General features: G+C 33.9%; 1 protein-coding gene across 1 annotated transcript; it reads left to right on the top strand.

Annotated features, from left to right (window-relative positions):
• Nucleotides 1–2,750: 2,750 nt before the first annotated feature.
• On the top strand, nucleotides 2,751–24,427 carry LOC140055707 (phosphoribosylformylglycinamidine synthase-like). Its single transcript, XM_072101080.1, has 22 exons — nucleotides 2,751–2,908; nucleotides 15,687–15,837; nucleotides 15,936–16,074; nucleotides 16,375–16,685; nucleotides 17,339–17,447; nucleotides 17,954–18,094; nucleotides 18,495–18,748; nucleotides 19,102–19,362; nucleotides 19,546–19,776; nucleotides 19,942–20,165; nucleotides 20,528–20,659; nucleotides 20,912–21,043; nucleotides 21,133–21,544; nucleotides 21,692–21,775; nucleotides 21,886–22,041; nucleotides 22,303–22,416; nucleotides 22,544–22,695; nucleotides 22,808–23,030; nucleotides 23,149–23,355; nucleotides 23,501–23,659; nucleotides 23,824–23,979; nucleotides 24,088–24,427. The coding sequence occupies exons 2-22, from the start codon at nucleotides 15,690–15,692 to the stop codon at nucleotides 24,408–24,410; spliced, it is 4,068 nt and encodes a 1,355-aa protein (XP_071957181.1). The 5' UTR covers nucleotides 2,751–2,908; nucleotides 15,687–15,689; the 3' UTR covers nucleotides 24,411–24,427.
• Nucleotides 24,428–24,838: the final 411 nt, after the last annotated feature.

Below are 24,838 nucleotides of genomic sequence, written 5' to 3'. Positions count from 1 at the left end.
TTCCAAGTGATAATCCGTTTGCTTGTTTTATAATAATGAAAGATTTGTAAATACTAAATGTAAATAAAGAGATGAGTTCATTAACAAGCGTGTTCTGAGTTCCTATAATTATGTCTTACCATTCGGGGAAACCTGACCGTAATGTTTCATTAGTCGGAATACATTTAACGATCAGTTTACGGAACTTCCTCAAATCTGATTGAATGCTGTTACAGGTGTACAACATATGTTTTTCACTTTCTCTTTCTATACAACACTTTTCGCAACAATCACTTTTATTAAGATTCCACTTCTTTAAGTTTTTTCACGCTGCTGCTCTAGCCCGCTACGTCATACGAGATAACTCATTCATTAGATGAAATCAAGCAGCAGTATAATACTACACTTTGACATTTTTGTTAAAATGGAAACTCGACTATAATTTATAGGTATTGAATCCAAAAAACGGCTGGGAAAAGAGTCTAATAACAAATCCCAAAGCATTTCTGGTATTTATGAGTCCCATGATATTACATGGGTACTATAATTCACTGTCAGATAATCATTGAATTATTATCAAAACAGTCCATTGAAGTTTTTGTTTGTAATAGGATACTCTAAGTATCTAGGCTTGATGACGTGACCCCCCAGACTTGACCTTAGCAATAAAAATAAGCAAGCAGCGTTTTTTGTAAGAAATATTCTTGTCTTGTCTAAACTCTTTCCTCCACTCTTCTACAGATTTTGTTTTTTTTTTCTTTATCATCTTTCACTTCTTCCACTTTGTCATCAAATTTGTGAGCGGTTAGAATTTTAAGTTTTGTAGTTATTTCCTTTTCTAGTTCATCAAGTGCGTTTTTACTTGCGGAGGACACACGTGATTGGGTTGACATGATGATGACATCATCAGGAAGCATGTCTTGCAAGGAATGAACAAGTAGGTGTAAACACTTCTCGTCTCTGGGAAGTTAAAAGATAGTTAAGAGAGTGAGTGAGTTTAATCTAGAACAACCTGAACGCTTTAATCGAACTTTAATGAATATGTTAGGTATACACTCGAAGGCGAAAAGAAGGAAAGCTGGAGTCGCTATATCAGTGCTTTGGTTCATGCTTACAACTGTATGAAGCATGACAGTACAGGTTTCTCACCTTATTTTCTGATGTTCGGACGAGAGGCGAGACTTCCTGTTGACTTACGGTTTGGAATTAGCCCAGATGGATTTGGTAACGCTGACCCAATAAAGTACGTCAACGATCTGAGAGACCAACTATCGCTTGCCTATCAAATGGCATCTGAAGAGGCAGCGAAGTCAGCACGCAAGAACAAAGTTCGACATGATTTGAAAGTACGAGTCAATGATCTTCATCCAGGTGATCGAGTGTTGATTCGAAATCTGGGACTACAGGGTAAACACAAACTCGCTGACAAGTGGGACTCCGTGTGAAGCCAGAATCAAATAGTGGTCGAGTAGGCCTACGAACACTACATCGAAACATACTTCTGCCCATCGACTATTTAAACAAAGAAGATCCACCAGCAAAACCTACTAAACAGAAGATAAACCGCCCTATTACGCGGTCTAAGGCAAAAGTTCATGTCACTGAGAGCGAGCATGATGACAGTGGTGAATCCAGTGAGAAGGAGGTTACAATGCTAGTCCCATTAGACTTCTCAGTCACACTCCCTGTAGAAACGTTTACAGTTTCTTCCATTTCACCCCATTTTCCGCTGAATGTAGATGCCCAAGAATTTGTCCATGAAACTACTCCTGCTATATATCTCATATTAGTGCTGGAAATGTTTCCACTGATAGTAGTCCTGTAAATGCGTCCTTTGACGAGAGCATCGAGTCTGTAGTCACGCCAGTTTTTGTGAGTGTGATGTTAAAGAAGCAAGTGAAGTTGCAACAGATGTAGAGCCAGCTGTAGTTGACTCCCCAGTATCATCTGTACCCAGTCCTAAACTTTCTGTCACTATCCTTGATTCTCCTGTGGCTTGTGCTGAACCTCTACTCATCCCGCAATCTTGTTCTGAACCTCTACTCATCCCGCAATCTTGTTTAGATTCCGCACCATGATCCCTCCAACCTTGCCCTGAGCCTGTGTCTGTTTCTCAACTTTGTTTTGAAGATACCGAGATTCTTCCAAGTCCCATTATTGATTTACCTAATGATACGCCTATTATTGAACCTATTATTGAACCTAATATTGAACCTATTATTGAACCTATTGTTGAACCTACTATTACTGAACTTTCACAGTCTGTTGAACCCATCCCTGATAACATGTGTAGGCCTACTACAAGTTTTTACAGCATATCCTAACTTTTTTCAGAAACATATTTCATCACTTTAAACAAGATAAATGTGTTTAGAAGTATTTAAAACATACAAATTTATCCTTGATTTGTAAAAATCCATCAAATATAACGTATTTTGAAAGTTAGAAAAGTATATTTAATTTCCTTAAAGAGCCAAGATCTTAGAACACGAATGCTGTTCTATCTGTTGTCTTCCCCCCACCTACCAGTGCAATGCTTGCCTGTATGCTTTGAATAGAAAACCGTTCAGGCGAAACAATCGCCTTCCGGTAAAGTTTAGCAGGCTAACTCTCTCTCGTGACTCCGGAGAGTTTACGGACGCAAAGCTCTATTTCCTATTCTCCCAATGTAAAGTTTAGCAGGCTAACTCTCTCGTGACTCTGGAGAGTTTGCGGACGCAAAGCTCCATCCCTATTCTTCCAATGTAAATGTGATGAATTGAGTATTGAGGGCGCTGCGTAGTCATTCTGTAATTGGAATACAGGTGACACTGTGTGATAAAAGACCGTGCGTAAGCAGAGCGGGTTTTTTGTTCGTTTTGTTGGCTCTCGCTATGTTACTACAGTTTTGGTTGAGAGTTTGTTTAAGCTATTGATATGTTCTTATTTTGTAAGTACTAAGCTTAACTTGTATATGTATAAGCAACTGATTTACCATATGTTAACTATTAGCAGGCTAACTCTCCTGACTCTGGAGAGTTTACACACGCAGCGCAAAGCTCCTTTCATAAAGTTTAGTTTGGCAGGGCGACATGTGACATATGTATATTTTATTTTAATAATAATTCATGATCATTAGAAGATAATTATTAGGAAACTTATATTTTAAAGATGTGACCTATACCAATTCAAAATTACAATAATTACTATGTTTTGTTTTAAATTTAAAATGTGTTTATCGTGGACGACGTGTGAATATGTTTTTGACCCGGGCTTCCTTGTCCTTTGTCACTAATAATTGAGGCATATTTGCATATTTTAAAATAAATACGCAATAAAATTCATATAAATAAAATTATATTATATAATATATATTTTATATTATTATATATTAAAATGTATTTTATCTATTATTAAGTATTTCAAAAATAAGCACAGATGCCGGTGGTGAGCAAAATATGCGCACTAAAAATAACATTGGAAAACACCCACCCTATAGTTTCAAAACACAATCGCATTTCACAAGGTTAAAATAAAAGGTGATGCAATTATTTTGTTATCAATCAGGCTTTTTATTTATATTATACTCTCCAAAATTTATTTTCTGCGATTAAAATTATAATTTTAATAAAAATATATTTTCCGTAAAATAATCTAATTAATTTAGTATTAGTATAAGACTAACATCATTTCTTTTCAAAACTACACTGAAAATCTCCAACGAAAATGTCAACGATAATACACACATGGATAAGTAGCCTGCTACCAACATTGGGCCCAACGCGACAGGCCCAGTTTTTAGCGGGTTTTGACTATAGTTCACGCACAATTTTACTGATATAGAAAAGATTATTTAAGTTCAGTTTATTGGGGTTAGATTGATTTTTAAGAGTTTAATTGATTATTTTGCGGTTAGATCTAGGAATGGCCTAAGCCTCTCCCTATTTTATTTATGGGCCTGGCTGTCCGAGTCCATCGTCTGTCCTGATTGTTTTAAACAAACATGGTAACAGACCTACCTACCTACTGGCCTAGATTTAACAAATCAAAAGATATCTCTTTTTGTTTTACCCTTTCTTTACACCACCAGTACATTTACACATTACTGATATCATCTATTATATTCTGTATAATGGTTTCCACCCATTATGCCTTTTGTTCTTCAAATTTCTTTTCATAGGAGTCTACAATTAACAATAGGTCTGTAGGCCTAGTTCATTTCCTTTAATGTTTATTGGATTCTGTTCTTTGTTCATTATATTGTCTATCTAAAAAATTAGCAGGCACAGAATAATAAAAACACATTAAAGTGAAATTAATTATTAATTATTAATTATATTTAGGTACTTAATGAATATTTTGATTATTTTTCAACATGTAAATTGACTAATTGAAATGCGTTCTTTTGTCAAATAAGTTGACTCTTGTACTAATAGGCCTATTGTTAAATAATATTTATTTATTTTACTTACTCTGGATGCACCTTCATTCAAGAAGTGTGCCACTGTTTCAAAAGTGTAGCTTCCAAATAAATTATTATATTATATGTAAAAAAAAGTGGAGTAAAGTTACTTTAGGTAACTAATTATAAAAGGCATTCATTTTAAATGTGTTATAATTATAGCTAATTCTTTATTTTGTTATTTACTTTATTGATATTAAAAATAAACTTCCAACAGCAAGGAATTATTTAATTACTTATGTGTACACATTGAGAATGCCATAGATATATTATAGTGAAAATATTTCTATGAGAATCCCTACCAACTGTACTATCTTCAGACTAGCCAGCAAGTTTGGAATAGCCAACATGCATTTGAGCAGTGGGGTATGTGTAATAATTAGAATAGCCACAAGGATATCTCAGAAAAATTAGATATTTATCATAACTTTTGAACTACTGGAAAGATTTTGTTGCAAAAAAATCTATAATAATTCTTCAAAAAATTCAAGACTATAGCAATCAACTTAATAACGAAAAAGTTATTGTGAATATTACTGAAATTGTGTCCAGGCAGAATGAGTTTATATCACACTTCCTGTTCACCAAGATAAATTAAACAGATACGATTTTAATCCTTTTTTTTTCCACTTTGACTGGTGACTCTACTTGTAATGTTTGATATTTTGTGTTTTTGCTCCCGGAGGTAGCAATTTAAGTTAGGGGAGGATGTAACCCTGTCATGTTTTAGACATGTTTTCTTTTCCTTTACTTTTTATTATTTTCCAATGTACCTACAATGTAATGCAGCTGGGTGCAGTGGGTGGGCAAGATTGTTTATCAATATAGCATTAAGATGTTTGCATTATATTGCTTTTTCTTGGAACTGCATATGTTTTAATCATTTTGTTAATTAATCCTTTTAAGAATTCTCTTTGTTCTGTTTTAATCTTCTTACATGTTTATCTATTTAAATGGGAGGTCCTAAATTTGGGAATTGACCAATCGGTCAATTTACCCCTCTTGAGTTTTGCCTAGTAACAAGAATGGACCAATAGGGGTAAACCTTGTTTGACAATTTTGGATGACATTAGGGTATGTTTTGGGAGATTTCTTTCTCTTTGCCTCTTGCCATCGGACGTGCTGGACACTCCAACTTTAATTAAATTTCAACTTTATATACTTTTACATTTCGAACAACGTTGAGTTCGAGAACCTATTTGAAAGTACTGAAAGACATATATATATATATTATATACGGTATACTAAAAGAGTACTAAGTTTAAAGTACAATTCAAGTTAAAGAAGATTGTGATATTTACACGTTGTACAGTTTGTACACTTAAAGTTTTGAAGTTATTTTTATTACACTCAACATGGTGGTATACCTCCATGCACTCAATGAGGATATTGGCTCTCTATTTTAGGTGAGTGATGTGCATACTTTTATCATTATTTTGGGCAGACTTGATGCCTGATCTAATCCTTTAAATTAAGTTTTGTATTGAATTGTTTTAGTTGTTTTAGTATTTAGACTGTACTGTGTGATTTAGTTTATCTTTTAATCTTCCATTGTGCTATTACAATTGTAGTATTGTTGCTTGAGTGCAATCAAGCAAGAGGAGATTAATTAGCAAAAGATAAATGACCCTATGGATGGATAGTTTTGCTTTATGTACACGTTAACTTACGATCAAATAACAGTTTTCTCTTCGCAACTTGTACAATGTAATTTAGAAAACTACAAAATTTTTTTAATAAACATAGGCCTATACATCATACAACGTACATTTCTAGAAACAAATTTTTCAAAACTTTCTATTATTTTAAAGTCGAAGATAGCCAGGTCTCGGGTCCATTCTATTTTTGCCACAGATTGATATCTTCATCAGTACTTCTATGAATGGATGATTATAGGTGGGAACACGAACGCTAGTTGATCATACCCTGTAGGCTACCGTTTGATCATACGAATGTGGAAACCACCTCACGATGTTTACAGTCGATACTGTTGAATGGATATGCACACTCCAATAAACACACACATTTTCATATTTACTGTCATTAAAAATATTCAATTGGTTTACAAATTCTTTGTTCTGTATCTCGGATAACATATTTCGTAGATATTTGGAGCCTCCTATAGTCATTTTTAATCAAATCAATTGAAAGGTTCGCAACTCGCGTCGTTCATGATTTTAAATGAGTCAATAATCGTAATTGTGTAAATATTTTTTATTACGAATGATATTATAGAATAAATGTATCATTTCTTCATTCGATTATAATTAGTATTACTTTATTATTATGCAATTATTATATCATTCAATGACATTATTAATTCTTCGTATCAACCTTTTGACTCACTTACTAAATTATTGGTGGCGCTCTTCAAAATCATCAGACCGTACCGAACCATAGTCAATAGAAAGTAAACTTTTCTCTATGACCGAACACATGTGGATTAAATAATGTTTACGCTCGCGGAGAGAGTAGTAGGCCTACACAGTATTTGTTTGCAAGCTTAGCCCCGTTCTAAACATACTGTAAGTTGGTTTCATTTTCTGTTTGTGTGTTAAATTATTGATATATCATTGATTACTTGTTGTGTATCTGTTTTTTGATTAGTGCTCTTTCTGATGACTACAATTTAGGCTAGGCATAATGGGCAGGTAAGCCTAGCTAGCTAGGCCTAGGGTAGGCCCTTTTATTTAGAACGGACTACTTATAAAATGAACGATGGAAGTGCGGGAATGATGTTGTCGACTAGGCTAGGCCTACTAAATAAAAACCAGGCTCATGTTTTTTTGACGTAAACGCCGAGTTACATATAAATATAGCCTAGCATATATTTATAGAAAGAACCTGGTCCTAGATAGCCTATAATATATGGGCAATCTTGTACTTTTTTAGGATAAAATTAATTAATTAAAACCAGTTTCGACAGTCTTAGCCAAGCCAAGAAGCTCTTGAAAAAAGCTATTGAAAAATCTTCTCTATAAATTAGTTTTCAACTTTCTACCAGCTAGTGACTGATAAATTGTCTAAACTGTTGTTTTCTCAACATGGAGATGTAATTTTTATTGTCAAAGTCAATATTATAAGCGGGATATTAAGTGTTTTTTCATGTTGAGGATCTTAGGCTCAAGCAAGAACAATTGATACACCAGCTTTCTATTGTTCAAGTAAGTACACAAGCTTTTTCCGCCAAATTTCAAACAAAGCTAACAATGGAATACCAGTGGCCTAGCTATGGTCATATACAAGCTCCAAGCATTCTAGATATAACAAACTCTAGCTTTTATGGCTTTGCATATGATGAACTTAGAAGTCATTTTGATAGGCTTGCATTTGAAACATCGACTCATTAGGCGCAGGAGCCCCGGATAGCGTTACGTTTGAAAACCCCAAAAAGTGAGGTTTTCAACCATTAGCGGCATGACTGATGTGAGTGATTAATGTGTTTTACGGACGGTTTCAAGGACTATCCTACCAGTGGGCTGTTCACTGGTCAAATGATTGACACTTTGTATCACCGTTTGTAACTGGAGCTGTGACGACCTTTGTAACTGGAGCTGTGACGACCTTGCAAGAATACTAGGCCAGAATTTTTAATTGAAAAGTGCCTTGGTATTAACAATAACATGGAGATGGAAACAAATTTGTCTATCTTTCTTTCTAAAATAAATGGTCACTATAGTTTCAAACTAGGCTTAGTCCACCACATTAGTAATTACGAATCGAAACCTAAATTAAAATTGTTGGTATTCTTTGGCCGTTGTTTGATTAATTACATTTTCATGCCATGTTTTTTTTTCTCTAATGATTTGGCGATACGCTCCTATATTAATTAGGCCTACTAGCAGAGGGTTCGATGAGTTTTGAAAAGTTATGGAAATGTGGTCTAACATATAGCAATTCAGTTTTTTAAGGCCCTTCTTCCTTGTCCGAGCCTTTGGAAATATTAAAAAGTTATATTAATATAATATATTCTGTGTTTTCATGTTTTGAGAAATTGTATATCATATTATCAGATGTTTCGCGCTGCGCTTTTATTTGTTTCGCGCTTCGTCTTGTTCGAGCTTCCTCCGTACATACCGATAATTAATATGATTTTTCATTTCATTTTTTGTACATTATTAACAAATAGCATACAGAACCCCATACAGAACATACCCTTCTCTGAGAAAACACTTGTGGGCGATTCCCCGAATACGACATGATGGAATAGCTTTGGAGACTTTGACTTTGGAGTAGGCCTAAATCGAAACGTCAAGCAACTCAACAGTTCTTTTCAGAACTAATATAGGCCTACGTGGTGTACCGCAAATTTATATCAACAAATATGTAACTTGTTTAGCACGTTTAAAATGGATAGCAAAACATATTTAAAAAAAAAACCTGAATTATTTCAAACAGACAGCACATTAGTTCAAACGGATAGCACAATAGATAGTTCAATCAAATGGATATAACTATGATATAACTGTATACTGTGCAATCTATACGGATTATCGGGTAGCACATTCTTTCAAATGGATAGCACATTCTTTCAAATGGATAGCACATTCTTTCAAATGGATAGCACATTAGGTAGCACAATCAAATGGATATAGTACTGTACATTATTCTATGATTATCGGGTAGCACATTCTTTCAAATGGATAGCACATTAGGCCTATTTCAAATGGATAGCACATTCTTTCAAATGGATAGCACATTATTTCAAAATGGATAGCACATTATTTCAAATGGATAGCACATTGGGTAGCACAATCAAATAGATATAGTACTGTACATTATTCTATAAGGATTATCGGGTAGCACATTATTTCAAATGGATAGCACATTAGGTAGCACAATCAAATGGATATAATTGTACTGTACATTATTCTATAGCCTACGGATTATCGGGTAGCACATTCTTTCAAATGGATAGCACATTAGGTAGCACAGTCAAATGGATATAGTACTGTACATTATTCTATAAGGATTATCGGGTAGCACATTCTTTCAAATGGATAGCACATTAGGTAGCACAATCAAATGGATATAGTACTGTACATTATTTTATACGGATTATCGGGTAGCACATTCTTTCAAATGGATAGCACATTCTTTCAAATGGATAGCACATTGGGTAGCACAATCAAATGGATATAGTACTGTACTGTACATTATTCTATACGGATTATCGGGTAGCACATTCTTTCAAATGGATAGCACATTCTTTCAAATGGATAGCACATTATTTCAAATGGATAGCACATTAGGTAGCACAATCAAATGGATGTAATTGTACTGTACATTATTCTATACGGATTATCGGGTAGCACATTCTTTCAAATAGCATATTATTTCAAATGGATAGCACATTATTTCAAATGGATAGCACATTGGGTAGCACAATCAAATAGATATAGTATTGTACATTATTCTATAAGGAGAATCGGGTAGCACATTCTTTCAAATGGATAGCACATTAGGTAGCACAGTCAAATGGATATAGTACTGTACATTATTCTATAAGGATTATCGGGTAGCACATTCTTTCAAATGGATAGCACATTATTTCAAATGGATAGCACATTATTTCAAATGGATAGCACATTATTTCAAATGGATAGCACATTAGGTAGCACAATCAAATGGATATAATTGTACTGTACATTATTCTATACGGATTATTGGGTAGCACATTCTTTCAAATGGATAGCAAATTATTTCAAATGGATAGCATGGATTTGGGTAGCACAATCAAATTGAGCACATTGGGTAACACATTGCATCAAATGGGAGCCTACTGTACAGTTATTCTATTGAATTGAATTGAAATATATATTTATACTGGGTAACCTCTTCAGTCAAAGACTGGTCTCCCAGAGGGCCCAGTTGGTGATCAGTGGCTGTGATGTACTAATACACCCGGGGTAACCCTCCACTCGTCTCGAAAGATGTACTAGGTTCTTTAAGTACAAACGAGCTAGATGTGTATTCTATTATCGGGTGTAGCACATTAAAATTGAGAGGATAAGATGGACATCATAATTTATTATTAAGGGGAAAAACAGCAAATCTTTACTGAGGGGACACTCCTATAAAGCAGACATTAAGGGGATGAGTGGCCCGACGGGGAACATTTAAGCTCAGTGCCAATGTTCACTCAATATATTTTCCATCACAAAATAACAAAAAAGACGAAATATTTATATCCATTTATCCATGATTTATCGTTATTAAATAAAAATGGATATCATGATAATTATGATACTTTGTTTGTCTTGAAAGTTTTCATTGGTGAAACGTTGCCTGCTACATTTTGAATTTCCGAGTCCAGATCAGTATTGGTATTGGTTTTCCGTGATCTATTCTAACTAATGAAACAATTTTTAGAAAATGATATATCTGATAGATATCATCTAAGTGATGTTTTACATAAGTTATAACGTTTAACTTTTCATTCTCCATACATTCAATTCTTTTAATATAGTTCTTGTAACACCATATCAAGTAGTAGTAGAAATTATTGTAGGGTTTTCTTATTATTCAGTCAATTCAGTGTTTCTATACAGAAAAGAGTAGTCAGTGGCCTTAACATCAATTAATTGTATAATTTGCACCCAAGGTCGAATAGCAAGAAACTCAGGTCCAGTTACATTGGTGTTCATTGGTCAATAGGAAATGAACAGCACACTTATGGGTGGTGACAAAGTTTAGTTATTGATAAGTTGTCCTTGGGAAAAACACATTAGTTGGGTTGACCATGGGCTGACAGAGTTAACGACTTCGTAACGCTATCCGGGGCTCCTGCGCCTAATGCTTGATAATATTGATCTATTCAGAAAATTAAGCTATGATTATGAAAGGAAATAAAAACAGACAAGCTAAATATTGAAACAGCGCCGTTAATTGAAGAAATAACACTCAACGATTACAGTCAGAATTGTAAATCCTCTGAGTTTGTGATTACTTATTGTGCATCTGTTTTTTTTATTAGTGCTCTTTCTGATGACTACAATTTAGGCTAGGCTTAATGGGCTAGGTAAGCCTAGCTAGGCCCTTATTTAGGACGGACAACTTATAAAATGAACGATGAAAGTGCGGGAATGATGTTGTCGACTAGGCTAGGCCTACTAAATAAAAACCAGGCTCATGTTTTTTTGGCGTAAACGCCGAGTTACATATAAATATAGCCTAGCCTATATTCATAGAAAGAACCTGGTCCTAGATAGCCTAATAATATATGGGCAATCTTGTACTTTTTTAGGATAAAATTAATTAATTAAAACCAGTTTCGACTTAGCCAAGCCAAGAAGCTCTTGAAAAAAGCTATTGAAAAATCTTCTCCATAAAATAGTTTTCAACTTTCTACCACCTAGTGACTGATAAATTGTCTAAACTGTTGTTTTCTCAACATGGAGATGTAATTTTTATTGTCAAAGTCAATATTATAAGCAGGATATTAAGTGTTTTTTCATGTTGAGGATCTTAGGCTCAAGCAAGAACAATTGATGCACCAGCTTTCTATTGTTCAAGTAAGTACACAAGCTTTTTCCGCCCAATTTCAAATAAAGCTAACAATGGAAAACTAGTGGCCTAGCTATGGTCATATAAAAGCTCCAAGCATTCTAGATATAACAAACTCTAGCTTTTATGGCTTTGCATATGATGAACTTAGAAGTCATTTTGATAGGCTTGCATTTGAAACATCGACTCCTGATAATATTGATCTATTCAGAAAATTAAGCTATGATTATGAAAGGAAATAAAAAAAGACGAGCTAAATATTGGAACAGCGCCGTTAATTGAAGAAATAACACTCAACGAATACAGTCAGAATTGTAAATCCTCTGAGTTTGTGAAAGCAATTGATTGTTCAACTCAAACACCTAAATAATGGGACCATATCCCATCACTAAAGCTGAAAATAAAGCAAACTGATGAGAAAGTTTCTGAATTAGCTACACTAATTCAAGAAATCCATTCAAATTTTGTTCACCTTAGTAAAGCTTTTAAAGAAATGAGTGAAAGAAACTGGTCTCTTGAGCAACAAATTCTTAGTTTACAGAATATTGCAAGTGAACCTGAATTTGAACTACCTAAAAAGTTGGGTATTGCTAAACTGCGCAAACACTGCGCAAACAACAAAAAAATTAATATTGATTAAAACACAACTAGACCTATATAGGGAGACGATTTATGAGGAAAAAATATAAAATTCCTTTAAGTTTTACTTTTTTTGGGTGAAAAACTTCAATTTTTGGGAAAATTACTGATTTCCCAGCGCAAACCTCCAAAAAAAGCTGCGCAAACCTCCTTTAAATCAATTAATATTGATTAAAACACAACTAGACCTATATAGGGAGACAATTTATGGGGAAAAAATTTAAAATTCCTTTAAGTTTGCCTTTTTTTGGGTAAAAAACTTCAATTTTTGGGAAAATTACTGATTTCACAGCGCAAACCTAAAAAAAAAGCTGCGCAAACCTCCTTTAAATCAATTAATATTGATTAGATAACAACTAGAACTATATAAGGAGACAATTTATGGGAAAACAAATTTGAAATTCCTTTAAGTTTTCTTTTTTTTGGGTGAAAAACTTCAATTTTTGGGAAAATTATTGATTTCACAGCGCAAACAACAAAAAAAGCTGCGCAAACCTCCTTTAAATCAATTAATATTGATAGAACACAACTAGAACTCTATAGGGAGACAATTTATGGGAAGACAAATTTGAAATTCCTTTAAGTTTACTTAACATTAATAGTTTTTAACCCAAAAAAAGGCAAACTTAAAGGAATTTCAAATTTGTTTTCCCATAAATTGTCTCCCTATATAGTTTAGTTGTTATCTATCAATATTAATTGATTTAAAGGAGGTTTGCACAGCTTTTTTTTTTTTTTTTGCGCTGTGAAATAAGTAATTTTCCCAAAAATTGAAGTTTTTCACCCAAAAAAAGGCAAACTTAAAGGAATTTCAATTTTTTTCCCATAAATTGTCTCCCTATATAGTTTAGTTGTTATCTATCAATATTAATTGATTTAAAGGAGGTTTGCGCAGCTTTTTTTTTTTTTTTTGCGCTGTGAAATAAGTAATTTTCCCAAAAATTGAAGTTTTTCACCCAAAAAAAAGCAAACTTAAAGGAATTTCAATTTTTTTCCCATATATTGTCTCCCTATAATTATAGTTCTAGTTGTGTTCTATCAATATTAATTGTTTTGAAGGAGGTTTTGCAGCTTTTTTTGTTGTTTGTGCTGTGAAATCAGTAATTTTCCCAAAAATTGAAGTTTTTCACCCAAAAAAAGGCAAACTTAAAGGAATTTCAAATTTTTTCCCCATAAATTGTCTCCTTATATAGTTCTAGTTGTGTTCTATCAATATTAATTGTTTTGAAGGAGGTTTGCGCAGCTTTTTTGGGGGTTTGCGCTGTGAAATCGGTAATTTTCCCAAAAATTGAAGTTTTTCACCCAAAAAAAGGCAAACTCAAAGGAAATTCAAATTTGTTTTCCTATAAATTGTCTCCCTATATAGTTCTAGTTGTTATCTAATCAATATTAATTGATTTAAAGGAGGTTTGCGCAGCTTTTTTTGTTGTTTGCGCTGTGAAATCAGTAATTTTCCCAAAAATTGAAGTTTTTCACCCAAAAAAAGGCAAACTTAAAGGAATTTCAATTTTTTTCCCCATAAATTGTCTCACTATATAGTTCTAGTTGTGTTCTATCAATATTAATTGTTTTGAAAGAGGTTTGCGCAGCTTTTTTTGTTCTTTGCGCTGTTAAATCAGTAATTTTCCCAAAAATTGAAGTTTTTCACCCAAAAAAAGGCAAACTTAAAGGAATTTCAAATTTTTTCTCCATAAATTGTCTCCCTATATAGTTCTAGTTGTGTTCTATCAATATTAATTGTTTTGAAGGAGGTTTGCGCAGCTTTTTTGGGGGTTTGCGCTGTGAAATCAGTAATTTTCCCAAAAATTGAAGTTTTTCACCCAAAAAAAGGCAAACTCAAAGGAAATTCAAATTTGTTTTCCCATAAATTGTCTCCCTATATAGTTCTAGTTGTTATCTAATCAATATTAATTGATTTAAAGGAGGTTTGCGCAGCTTTTTTTGTTGTTTGCGCTGTGAAATCAGTAATTTTCCCAAAAATTGAAGTTTTTCACCCAAAAAAAGGCAAACTTAAAGGAATTTCAATTTTTTTCTCCATAAATTGTCTCACTATATAGTTCTAGTTGTGTTCTATCAATATTAATTGTTTTGAAAGAGGTTTGCGCAGCTTTTTTTGTTCTTTGCGCTGTTAAATCAGTAATTTTCCCAAAAATTGAAGTTTTTCACCCAAAAAAAGGCAAACTTAAAGGAATTTTAAATTCTTTTTCCCATAAATTGTCTCCCTATGTAGTTCTAGTTGTGTTCTAATCAATAATAATTGTTTTGAAGGAGGTTTGCGCAGCTTTTGTTGTTGTTTGCGCAGTGTTTGCGCAGTTTAGCAATACCCAAAAAGTTTGTATCTAAACCTAATCTATACTGTAAACAAAATGGCATTAGCACAATCTCAAGTAACACGTTTGATGTGCTTGGTGATACCGTACAACAACCACCATCTAACCTTGCCACATCGACTCTGAAGCTACGCGAATTACAGATCACTCTAGTACTCAAGCTCTACAAAGTCTAAATTGGATGAACTTAGATGAAATATTATATGTAAATGAAGCTATTGTTATGTTTAAGATTATGAACAACCTTGCACCTCCATATTTAATAAAAATAAATTCAATATCAAAAACAATTACTATAATATTAGAACTAAGCCAAATTTAATAGTACCAAAACCAAAAACGTAGCTTATCATATAGAGGTGCCAAGGTTAGGAATGAGCTAAATGAAGATATTAAAAATGTGAACAGTGTCTCTCTTTTTAAGAAACTGTTAACTGCTAATTTCATGTAGCTTTATTTAAATGTACTGTATTATTTAATTTTATAGTTAGTAAGTGTACCCTTGGTTCATTTTATTTCATTGTAATTGTTTTTTTTTTTTTTTATCTCTTTTGATAGTAATTAAGGTCTTTTTACATTTATTTTTGTTGGTGTTTTCCTTTAAACACGGTCTTACTGAAAAACAACTTTCAGTTGAAGTTAAGTATCCGTGATTAAATAAAGCTTATTATTATTATTATTATAAGTCATATACTTTATAGTTATACTTTTTTAGTGTAAACATCAATAATAATAAATAATAATATATAAAATAATATAGATCTAATATTTAATAATTTATTTTTTTAAAGAATATGACTATCATTACTCGGTTTTATAAAAGTCCGGCATTACTCCCAGGGGCTTCAAATGTTTTGTGGAAGAAATTAGCAAAGCAGTTGGAAAATTCTAAATTGCAAGATTTAAAAACGGAAATTTGTTTTAATGTGGAAGTAAACGGAGGTAGGTACTCTTCCTTTCTAATTTAAATTTTAATAAATTGTTTTGCCAAACTAATATTATTTTGAAAATGTCAATTAAACTGTGTATTATTTTCATAGATTGCCTCAGTGGTGAAGAACAGAAGAAAATACAATGGATCTTAGGTACCCCTTTTGAAGAATTTAGTCTGCTGACCAAGTCAATCATAGTTGAAGATGATCAAGAACCTGATGGACTTCTGATTGAAATTGGGCCTAGGTCAGAAAATGTTTTTTAATTAACAAATTACCCTTCTTGTCTAGTCGTACAGTGTTAGTGTCGGTTTCAGTTGAGAATAAGTATTAATAAATAATACTGTATGTTTTGTTATTCGGTAGGTAATATCTGAAAAAGTAAAAGTCATAATTTTTGTTGTTCAATAAGGTAATAGGCATAAATTAAGAAAGGTGGGCATAAACATGCATGGCAGAATATGTTGACTGTATATTTAATATCATGGACATTACATTACACTATCTACTGTATATGATATAATAAGTTTAATTTTTATACACACAGGTTGAACTTCTCTACGGCCTGGTCAACAAATGCCGTCTCAATCTGCCAATCGGCTGGAATCAACCATGTGACTCGTATTGAGCGTTCTATTCGCTATCTTATAAACGTAGCCGACGATCATGGCATTGCTGCGTCTATCAGCCCCGAGGAAGAGAAGCTACTGGTAGCCGTACTTCACGATCGTATGACGGAATGTCGCTACCACGAACCAATCAGCAGCTTTGAAATTAAAGCTAAACCAGAAGAAGTCTTTGAAATTGATGTTATAGGTGAAGGAAAAGTTGCTCTGGAAAAGGCAAACAAAGAATTAGGTGATTGTAGTACTCTCAATCATGTTTCCCAAGTATAGATGATCTTTGAACTGTGTTAAACTCCTGTGTTTTTTAATTCTATTTCAGTTTTTTCTATTATTAACTTAACTTTAAAATTAATATAGGTAACTTTGTGTTGATACTGTATATCATTATATTATGATTAAAGTCCCATTTCCTACGTTTTTAGATCTAATTATAGGTCACAAACTACATTTAATGTAAAAATAAATATGTATGCGATAACTTTTTCGTCTTTAAAACTGTTAAAAATTTGAAAAATAAGTTGATTCTAATCATTTAGAGACTTTCTATAAATCATAACATGCATTGTGCATGTGTATTGTTTCTTTCTTTTTATCATAATTTACCATAAAACAGAAAAGACAAGGCAAAAATTGTAGGGAATAGGTCTTTAACATTACATTTAGCTTAACATCCAACATGATTTCATATTCTTTTAAGTGTGTTCTAGTAACCAGTTAATATTACTGTACAGTAATTATTTAATCGGTCTGTGGATACATTGTTCATTTAAGAATTCATTGTTATTGAATTTATAAACCAAAGCTTATCATGACCAATAAATGGTTGATGAAAATTTCTATTATTAATATTGCATTATAAACATTTTGTATTATTCTTTACTGCAGGACTTGCCTTTGATACGTGGGACATAGACTTTTACACCAACATGTTTATTGAAAAGGTTAAACGGAATCCAACAAGTGTTGAACTCTTTGACTTGGCTCAGTCTAACAGGTACAAAGCACTTTAGTTTTAGTCGCATGAAGTTTTACCATCTGTGAATGATGGTCATGAATATTTATTTACATTCTTTACTGTCTTGTAAAAGTAATATCTTTATTTAATACAAACCTAAATTATTGAAAATACAGTATTGCAATGCTGTGAGTTTATCAGTGATTGGATAGAGATATAAATAGAATATGCTAAATAGCTAAATCAAAATGAGGTAAAAATAAAGTAAATGAAGTAAAACAGTCAAAAAGAACAAAGATACCATCTGCCTCAATATATACCTAAAAAAAAAACAGGTGAAAAACAATTGTGGCATTGTCTATTGCCTTCTAGCCTAAAATAAAGTAAAATAGTATTTGTAACCATGGATAATCCTAAGACATAGACCATTCTTTACTTAAATTCTGTTCATCTATGCAACATTTCTCAGCTTTCATTACTGTATTTAGAAATTCCTGAAAATATTCCTACAAATGGTTTTTTCTTGCTTTCTGTCTTCTTTCTAGTGAGCATAGTCGTCATTGGTTTTTTAAGGGTAAGATGGTAATCGATGGAGAAGAAAAAGATCATTCTTTATTCAAGATGGTGATGTCAACGCAAGCTACCAGCAATGATAACAACGTCATTAAATTCTCGGATAACAGCAGGTATCTTAACATTTTACGTGGCTTTTATATTTATATCCATATTTTCCGAATCGAATCCTGATATAGTTCACTGGAATGGTGTCTATGACTCTTGTATAAATCTTGTTGTGCTGGACAGAATTAGGCATTATACCTGAAATTATTAGTTCTAGAAGGTGTCATGAAATAGCCCATAAAATACTACAGGCATAATTTCCATCGTAAATGATATTTATTCACATTTTGTTGAACCACAAAGTATTGCCTAAAGCTCTGTCTACACTATCAACTTTTATGTAAAAAAATGTGATGTGCCCATATATGGATATGATGATGTCATATCACTACCATATTTGGGGACAGACAGAGCTTTAAATGTTGTCTGTTTTTTCTCACTTTGATGACTTTACTTGATTTTCAGTGCAATCAAAGGCCATAAGGTCAAAGTTCTCAAACCAGCCAATCCCGGGTCAGCAAGTGTGATGGAGGAATCTGAACCACTCAGGCATATCATCTTCACAGCAGAGACCCATAACTTTCCAACTGGGGTTGCACCTTTCCCAGGGGCTACAACTGGTACTGGGGGTAGGATACGTGATGTTCAGGCTGCAGGGAAGGGGGCACATGTAGTGGCTGGCACTGCAGGCTACTGTTTTGGAAATTTGAACATTCCAGGTAAATTATATAAATCTAAAAATTAGATTTTGTAGTCCTTATGAAAATTGATGTCAGACTTTACTCGCTCAAAAATCAAAATAAATACAAATATAACAGAAAATAAAACATAACAAATATACAGATATAAAGGATAAACCTTATCAAAGATTTGCAAAGTAACAACAATTAAAAGATATTCATTTACTGGCACTTATATGTATAAATAGAGTATGGGATGAAAGATATTAAGTAACGCATGCAGTGAACAGGCATAATTGCTTGTTTAATTACATAATTTTGCTTTTTATAAATGTTATATATTCAGTGTAATTAATTATTTATTATCATTGATTGAACATTTGTTTAAACAGGGTATGACCTTCCATGGGAGGACAAAAATATGGTTTATCCTAGCAACATGGCGCCTGCTCTGTCGGTTGCTGTAGAGGCCAGCAACGGTGCATCTGACTACGGCAACAAGTTTGGTGAACCCGTTCTAACCGGTTTCTCTCGTTCATTTGGCATGATGCTTTCTGAGAGCGACAGAAGAGAGTGGGTCAAGCCCATTATGTTCAGCGGGGGTATTGGGATGCTTGAGAGTATGCATGCGACTAAAGACGAAGCAGAAAAAGGTTTGTTAAACAAACTAAATACAACACCATAAAAAATACTGTACTTCTTATTATTGTTGTCTCCACATAGATATTATATGTCTGTCATATAAAATAAGATTATAGTAACCTGATAAAATATTTTGTTTTTATTTCTCCATTGAAAACTAATTATTGACTGATGAATAATTGTTTACCATGCAGGAATGAAAATTGTAAAACTTGGTGGACCAATCTATCGCATCGGAGTCGGTGGGGGCGCTGCATCTTCCATTCAAGTTCAAGGTGACAATACAGAAAAACTGGACTTCGAAGCCGTGCAGCGCGGTGATGCGGAGATGGAACAGAAACTAAACCGAGTTATAAGGGCGTGCATTGAGATGGTTGATACAAACCCTATATGTAGTATACATGATCAAGGAGCTGGAGGCAATGGTGAGTTTGCATGCAATGTGCTTATTTTTATTATTTTACTAAGTACAGTAGCACCCCTCATTTGGGACATCCCTATTAAGGGGACACTTTGTCAGACAAATGTACTTATTTTTATGTCAAACTATGGCTAACATCTGACCAATTAAATCATTTTTTTGTGTACAGGTAATGTTTTAAAGGAGATATGTGAACCTGCAGGTGCTCTAATAAAAGCTAAGGAATTCCAACTAGGTGATCCAACCATCAACACCTTAGAACTATGGGGTGCAGAATACCAGGAGTCCAATGCCATACTAATACGATCTGAGGATCAAGAAAAACTTCAAGATATTTGTGACAGAGAGAAATGTCCAGCTGTTTTTGTTGGTGACATTACAGGTGATGGGAAGGTAATATTTGGATGATTTTTTTACCTACTTTATTCAAAATTTTTTTAGTGGAGCTGTTGCTTGGTGGTTTAACATGCTTGTCTTCCAATTCCAAGGTCAAGGGTTCAATCAAGGTCAAGGGTTGTAACTCACGACTCTTTCAACTTCACTCCCTAAGCCTGAAATAAAACTTAGTTTATAAGCACGATAAACTATTAAATATTTTATCCATCCTGTAATTGGCAAGTTTGTGCTTACTGTGGGATAAGTATGAAAAAACACATTTAAATACTACAGTGTTACTAATTTTGAAGAATACCTTTTCATGCACAGATAGAGTGCATAAGAGTTTTGCAATACAAAAATATTTTGTTTTGTTTCAGATTCGTCTTGAGGTGGAAAAGAAAGTGGAAGCTGGTAAGGGTGATGCACAACCTCCAAGCATAAAAAGAACAGCACTTACTTATCCAGTTGATCTCCAACTTGAATGGGTTCTTGGAAAGATGCCGCAAAAGGTATGATGGAGACTTGATAGTAGAGTAGTGTCGGTAATAAGTTTGAACCATACCATGAATGCATCAGTGGTGTAATGGTAGGATGTCTGCATATCAAGCAGAAGATTCCAGGTTCAAATCTCAGCTGAGGTCACTTTTTCTCAATCTCACAGATTTCATCATAAATAACCATTGAAAATAATTATGTGTTATAATAATAGTGTCTCTTTCTGTCTGTAAAATTATATAGAATTATATTTTTTTTTCTCTCAGGTTTTCAAGTATGATCGATGTAAACCAAAACTTAAGCAGTTAACACTACCTGATGGGTTGACTGTCCGATGTGCACTCGACCGTGTTCTGCGTCTACCTTCAGTAGCCAGTAAAAGATTTTTGACTAATAAGGTAAAGATCTGTTTATCTTTAATATTGCATAATTTATTTGTGTGAAGGAATATGGAAAGTGTATAACCAGGATATATTGTTTCTGTTAGGTTGATCGTGCTGTCACTGGCCTGATAGCCCAGCAGCAATGTGTAGGCCCCCTGCACACACCACTCGCTGATGTTGCTGTTACCGCACTCTCCCACTTTGAAACTGTAGGCTCAGCTACAGCCATTGGAGAGCAGCCTATTAAAGGGTTAGTCGATCCTGGATGTGGTGCCAGGATGTCTGTAGGAGAAGCCCTTACCAATCTTGTGTTTGCTAGGGTCTCCGATCTTAAAGATGTCAAATGTAGCGGTAACTGGATGTGGCCAGCGAAGCTTCCTGGTGAGGGTGCTGCATTGTATGATGCATGCGAGGCTATGTGCGAGGTGATGGGCAAGTTGGGTGTTGCTGTGGATGGTGGGAAGGACTCTTTGAGTATGGCTGCCAGGATAGGCTCTGAAACGATCAAAGCTCCAGGTTAGACATTTCATGCTTGTTAATAACTAGTATAGAGTCTGATGTACAATCTTGTGAATTATTTTAATAAGTTAAGCTTGAATACACTAATACACTTCTTTACTCCATTTACTTACTAATAATGAAATATCAATTACAATTTTTTAGGTGCATTGGTTGTGTCTGTGTATGTGGCATGCCCAGATATTACTGCAACTGTGACCCCTGACCTTAAATGTCCAGACAGTAAAGGTAAAGTGAATATAACATTGCACATTTTGTTAGGTACAATTAAATTAACTACCTAAACAAACAAAAAATATAATATATTTATAAACAAGACTTTACATATTCTATTTCAGGGACTTTGCTCTGGGTTTCATTTGGTAAAAGGCATAACCGGTTAGGTGGTAGTGCCCTCGCTCAGTGCTATAATCAACTCGGACAATCCTCGCCTGATCTCGATGAACCGGAAACGTTTGTAAGGGCTTTCAACACAACGCAAAATCTTATCAAAGGTAGTCATTTTCATAGACTTATTAATTAGACGTTTACAATAAATTTATTTACTTGTAGTTATAATATAAAGCGCTGTCTACACTATGAAACTAGTTTGACAAAAAAATGTGATGCGCCTAAATAGGGTAGTGAAATGCCCAAAAATGGTAGTGATATGATATCATGTCCATATATGGGCATATCACATCACATAAAGTTTGATAGTGTAGACAGAGCTTTAGAGATATGAATTCAACTTTGTCTTTTGTATCCTTTTGTAGATAGAAAAATATCAGCTGGTCATGATATTAGTGATGGCGGTATTGTAACAACATTATTAGAAATGGCGTTTTCTGGGAATTGTGGTATTGACGTCAAACTTTCCGAACCTGATGGTAAGCATTATGCTATCTCTATAAATGCCTCGAATGGATCTGTAAAGTGTCATTTTAATCTTTCATATAGTTCCAGAACCTCTGGTAAGCAATAATACATTGTAAGACTTTATATATTTATTTTCAGTAACTGCAATTGATATTCTGTTTGCTGAAGAAGTAGGGCTGGTGTTAGAAGTAACAGCTAATGCTAGTGAGGACATTTGTAGACAGTTCAGTGACAATAATGTCCTTTGTTCTCTAATTGGTCACTCTAGTGGATCAGGTCAAGGGTCAATGGTAAGTTTTTGTTTTTTTTAAATGGAAGCAATATTTGAACATTTATTTACGATCATTTATCATTTATGATGGTTTTTAGAATGAATCTGAATATTTTACATGTAAATTATAGGTTGTCATCTCGGTAAATGAGAAAGAAGTCTTGAATGAAAAGATGACTGTTCTTAGAGACGTGTGGGAAGAGACTAGTTTTCAACTGGAAAAACTACAAGCAAATCCAGAGTGTGTTGAAGTGGAGCAACGCAATTTAGCAAATAGAACAGCACCACCATTTAAATTAACCTTTGACCCCGTTGCAACAAATTTGAATTCTGTTAAAAAGGGATGCTCTAAAGGTTAGAACCAATTTTGGAATATTGATTATCTTGTTCTGAATTTTAATTTGTTAAAGTAATACGAGTTAAATTTGGCTCATTAGTTACCATATACATAATCATAATTGGCCTTCCATAGATGGAATGAAACCAAAGGTTGCTGTGATCCGTGAGGAAGGCAGTAATGGAGATCGAGAGATGAGTTCAACACTACACATGGCTGGCTTTGAAACATGGGACGTCAATATGCAAGATTTAGCTTGCGGGAAAGTCACCCTCGATCAATTCCGTGGAGTAGTTTTTGTTGGTGGCTTCAGTTTTGCAGACGTTTGTGGTTCTGCAAAAGGTATACTTTTCTGATTGCACTTTTTGTAGCATAGCAAAAATACATGCGGGAGCAGTAACCAAGTATTATACTAGTATTAGACAGATAGTAACCTAAATAAATATTTATTCTAGTTTATTTAAATAATGTTTATTAATCATTTTAGGTTGGGCAGCAACTATTTTGTTCAACCCAGCTGTGCGTGCTCAGTTTGATGCATTTAGAGCAAGGAAAGACACTTTCTCACTGGGTGTATGCAATGGCTGCCAACTAATGGGCCTGCTAGGCTGGGTTGCTCCAGATGTCACCAAGGAGCTTACTACAGGTAAGGTATCATGAGGTATATTTAGTAAGTAGTGTAGTGGTAGTAGGACACCGGTGTAAAGCATGTAATGCCTCTTTGACAAGTAAAAAGAAAATATGAACTACTTTTTGATATCCATTTGTTGACAGACTGTTTATTATGAATTATTTGTTATTGTCTTTTAGACGCAGCATCAGCTCAGCAAGGAGTCCATCTTGCTCATAATCTTTCCGAGCGTTTTGAGTCTCGTTTTGTTGCTGTAAAGATTAATGAAAGCCCTGCTTTAATGCTGAAAGGAATGGAAGGCTCTGTGCTTGGTGTCTGGACACAGCATGGAGAAGGTTAGATATTGATACCTCTTGATAATGATGGATTCTTAGTACAAACTTATATTTTAATTTAACTAAAAATGTTATTAAATTTACTCAACTCAAATTGTTTCTCTCTAGGGCACATGAAGTTTTCTAACAAAGAAACAAAAGACACAGTTCTGTCTGAAAATCTTGCACCAGTGCGCTTTGTCGATGACAAAGGAGAAGTGACAACTGAATACCCGTTGAACCCCAATGGCTCACCCAATGGCGTAGCGGCAATTTGCTCCGCAGATGGCCGTCATCTGGCGATCATGCCTCATCCAGAGCGTACAACTTTGACGTGGCAATGGCCATGGATGCCGCAAGATTGGCGGGAGACATTACAAGCGTCACCGTGGATGAAGATGTTCCAAAATGCTTGTTCATGGTGCTTGGAGACGTCGGAGGCAGATAGATAATAATATTGCTTATACATGGGATATATTTAAGAAAAATAATATCTTGTTGGTGGTGCTTCAGAGGCAGATACTATTGCTTTATGCATGAAAATGGGATATAATTATATACTGTATAAATGTGTTCCTCTTCTCAACAATATTATTTATTGAGGCTTAATTTCAGCAATATATATTTTTTTTCTCTTTGTGGGGGCAACCCACTTTTATTGCAATGATAAACAACAATATGGTGAAGGTTACAGTATATATGTCTGTCTATCTATCTATTTATCAATGAATATTTAAGTGATATTACACAGACAGAGGAAGATTATGTAAAATATTTTGAAATTGTGTTGAAGTCTAGATAAAACAAACATGTATACAGAGAAAATTTATATTACAGAGCTAAAACGATATAAAGATTGATATTCAGTATTAAAAAGAGT

The sequence above is a fragment of the Antedon mediterranea genome, chromosome 7 (assembly GCF_964355755.1).
Source record: "Antedon mediterranea chromosome 7, ecAntMedi1.1, whole genome shotgun sequence".
NCBI lineage: Eukaryota > Metazoa > Echinodermata > Crinoidea > Comatulida > Antedonidae > Antedon > Antedon mediterranea.
The sequence above is the reverse complement of the archived record's forward strand: the minus strand, read 5'-3'. Positions and strand labels throughout refer to the sequence as shown.

Coding starts and splice junctions, on each gene's coding strand:
- LOC140055707 (XM_072101080.1), top strand. CDS start 15,690: ATGACTATCATTACTCGGTTTTATAAAAGTCCGGCATTACTCCCAGGG. Junction 18,095..18,494: donor AAATTCTCGGATAACAGCAG/GTATCTTAACAT, acceptor CTTGATTTTCAG/TGCAATCAAAGGCCATAAGG. Junction 23,356..23,500: donor CGTTTGTGGTTCTGCAAAAG/GTATACTTTTCT, acceptor TAATCATTTTAG/GTTGGGCAGCAACTATTTTG.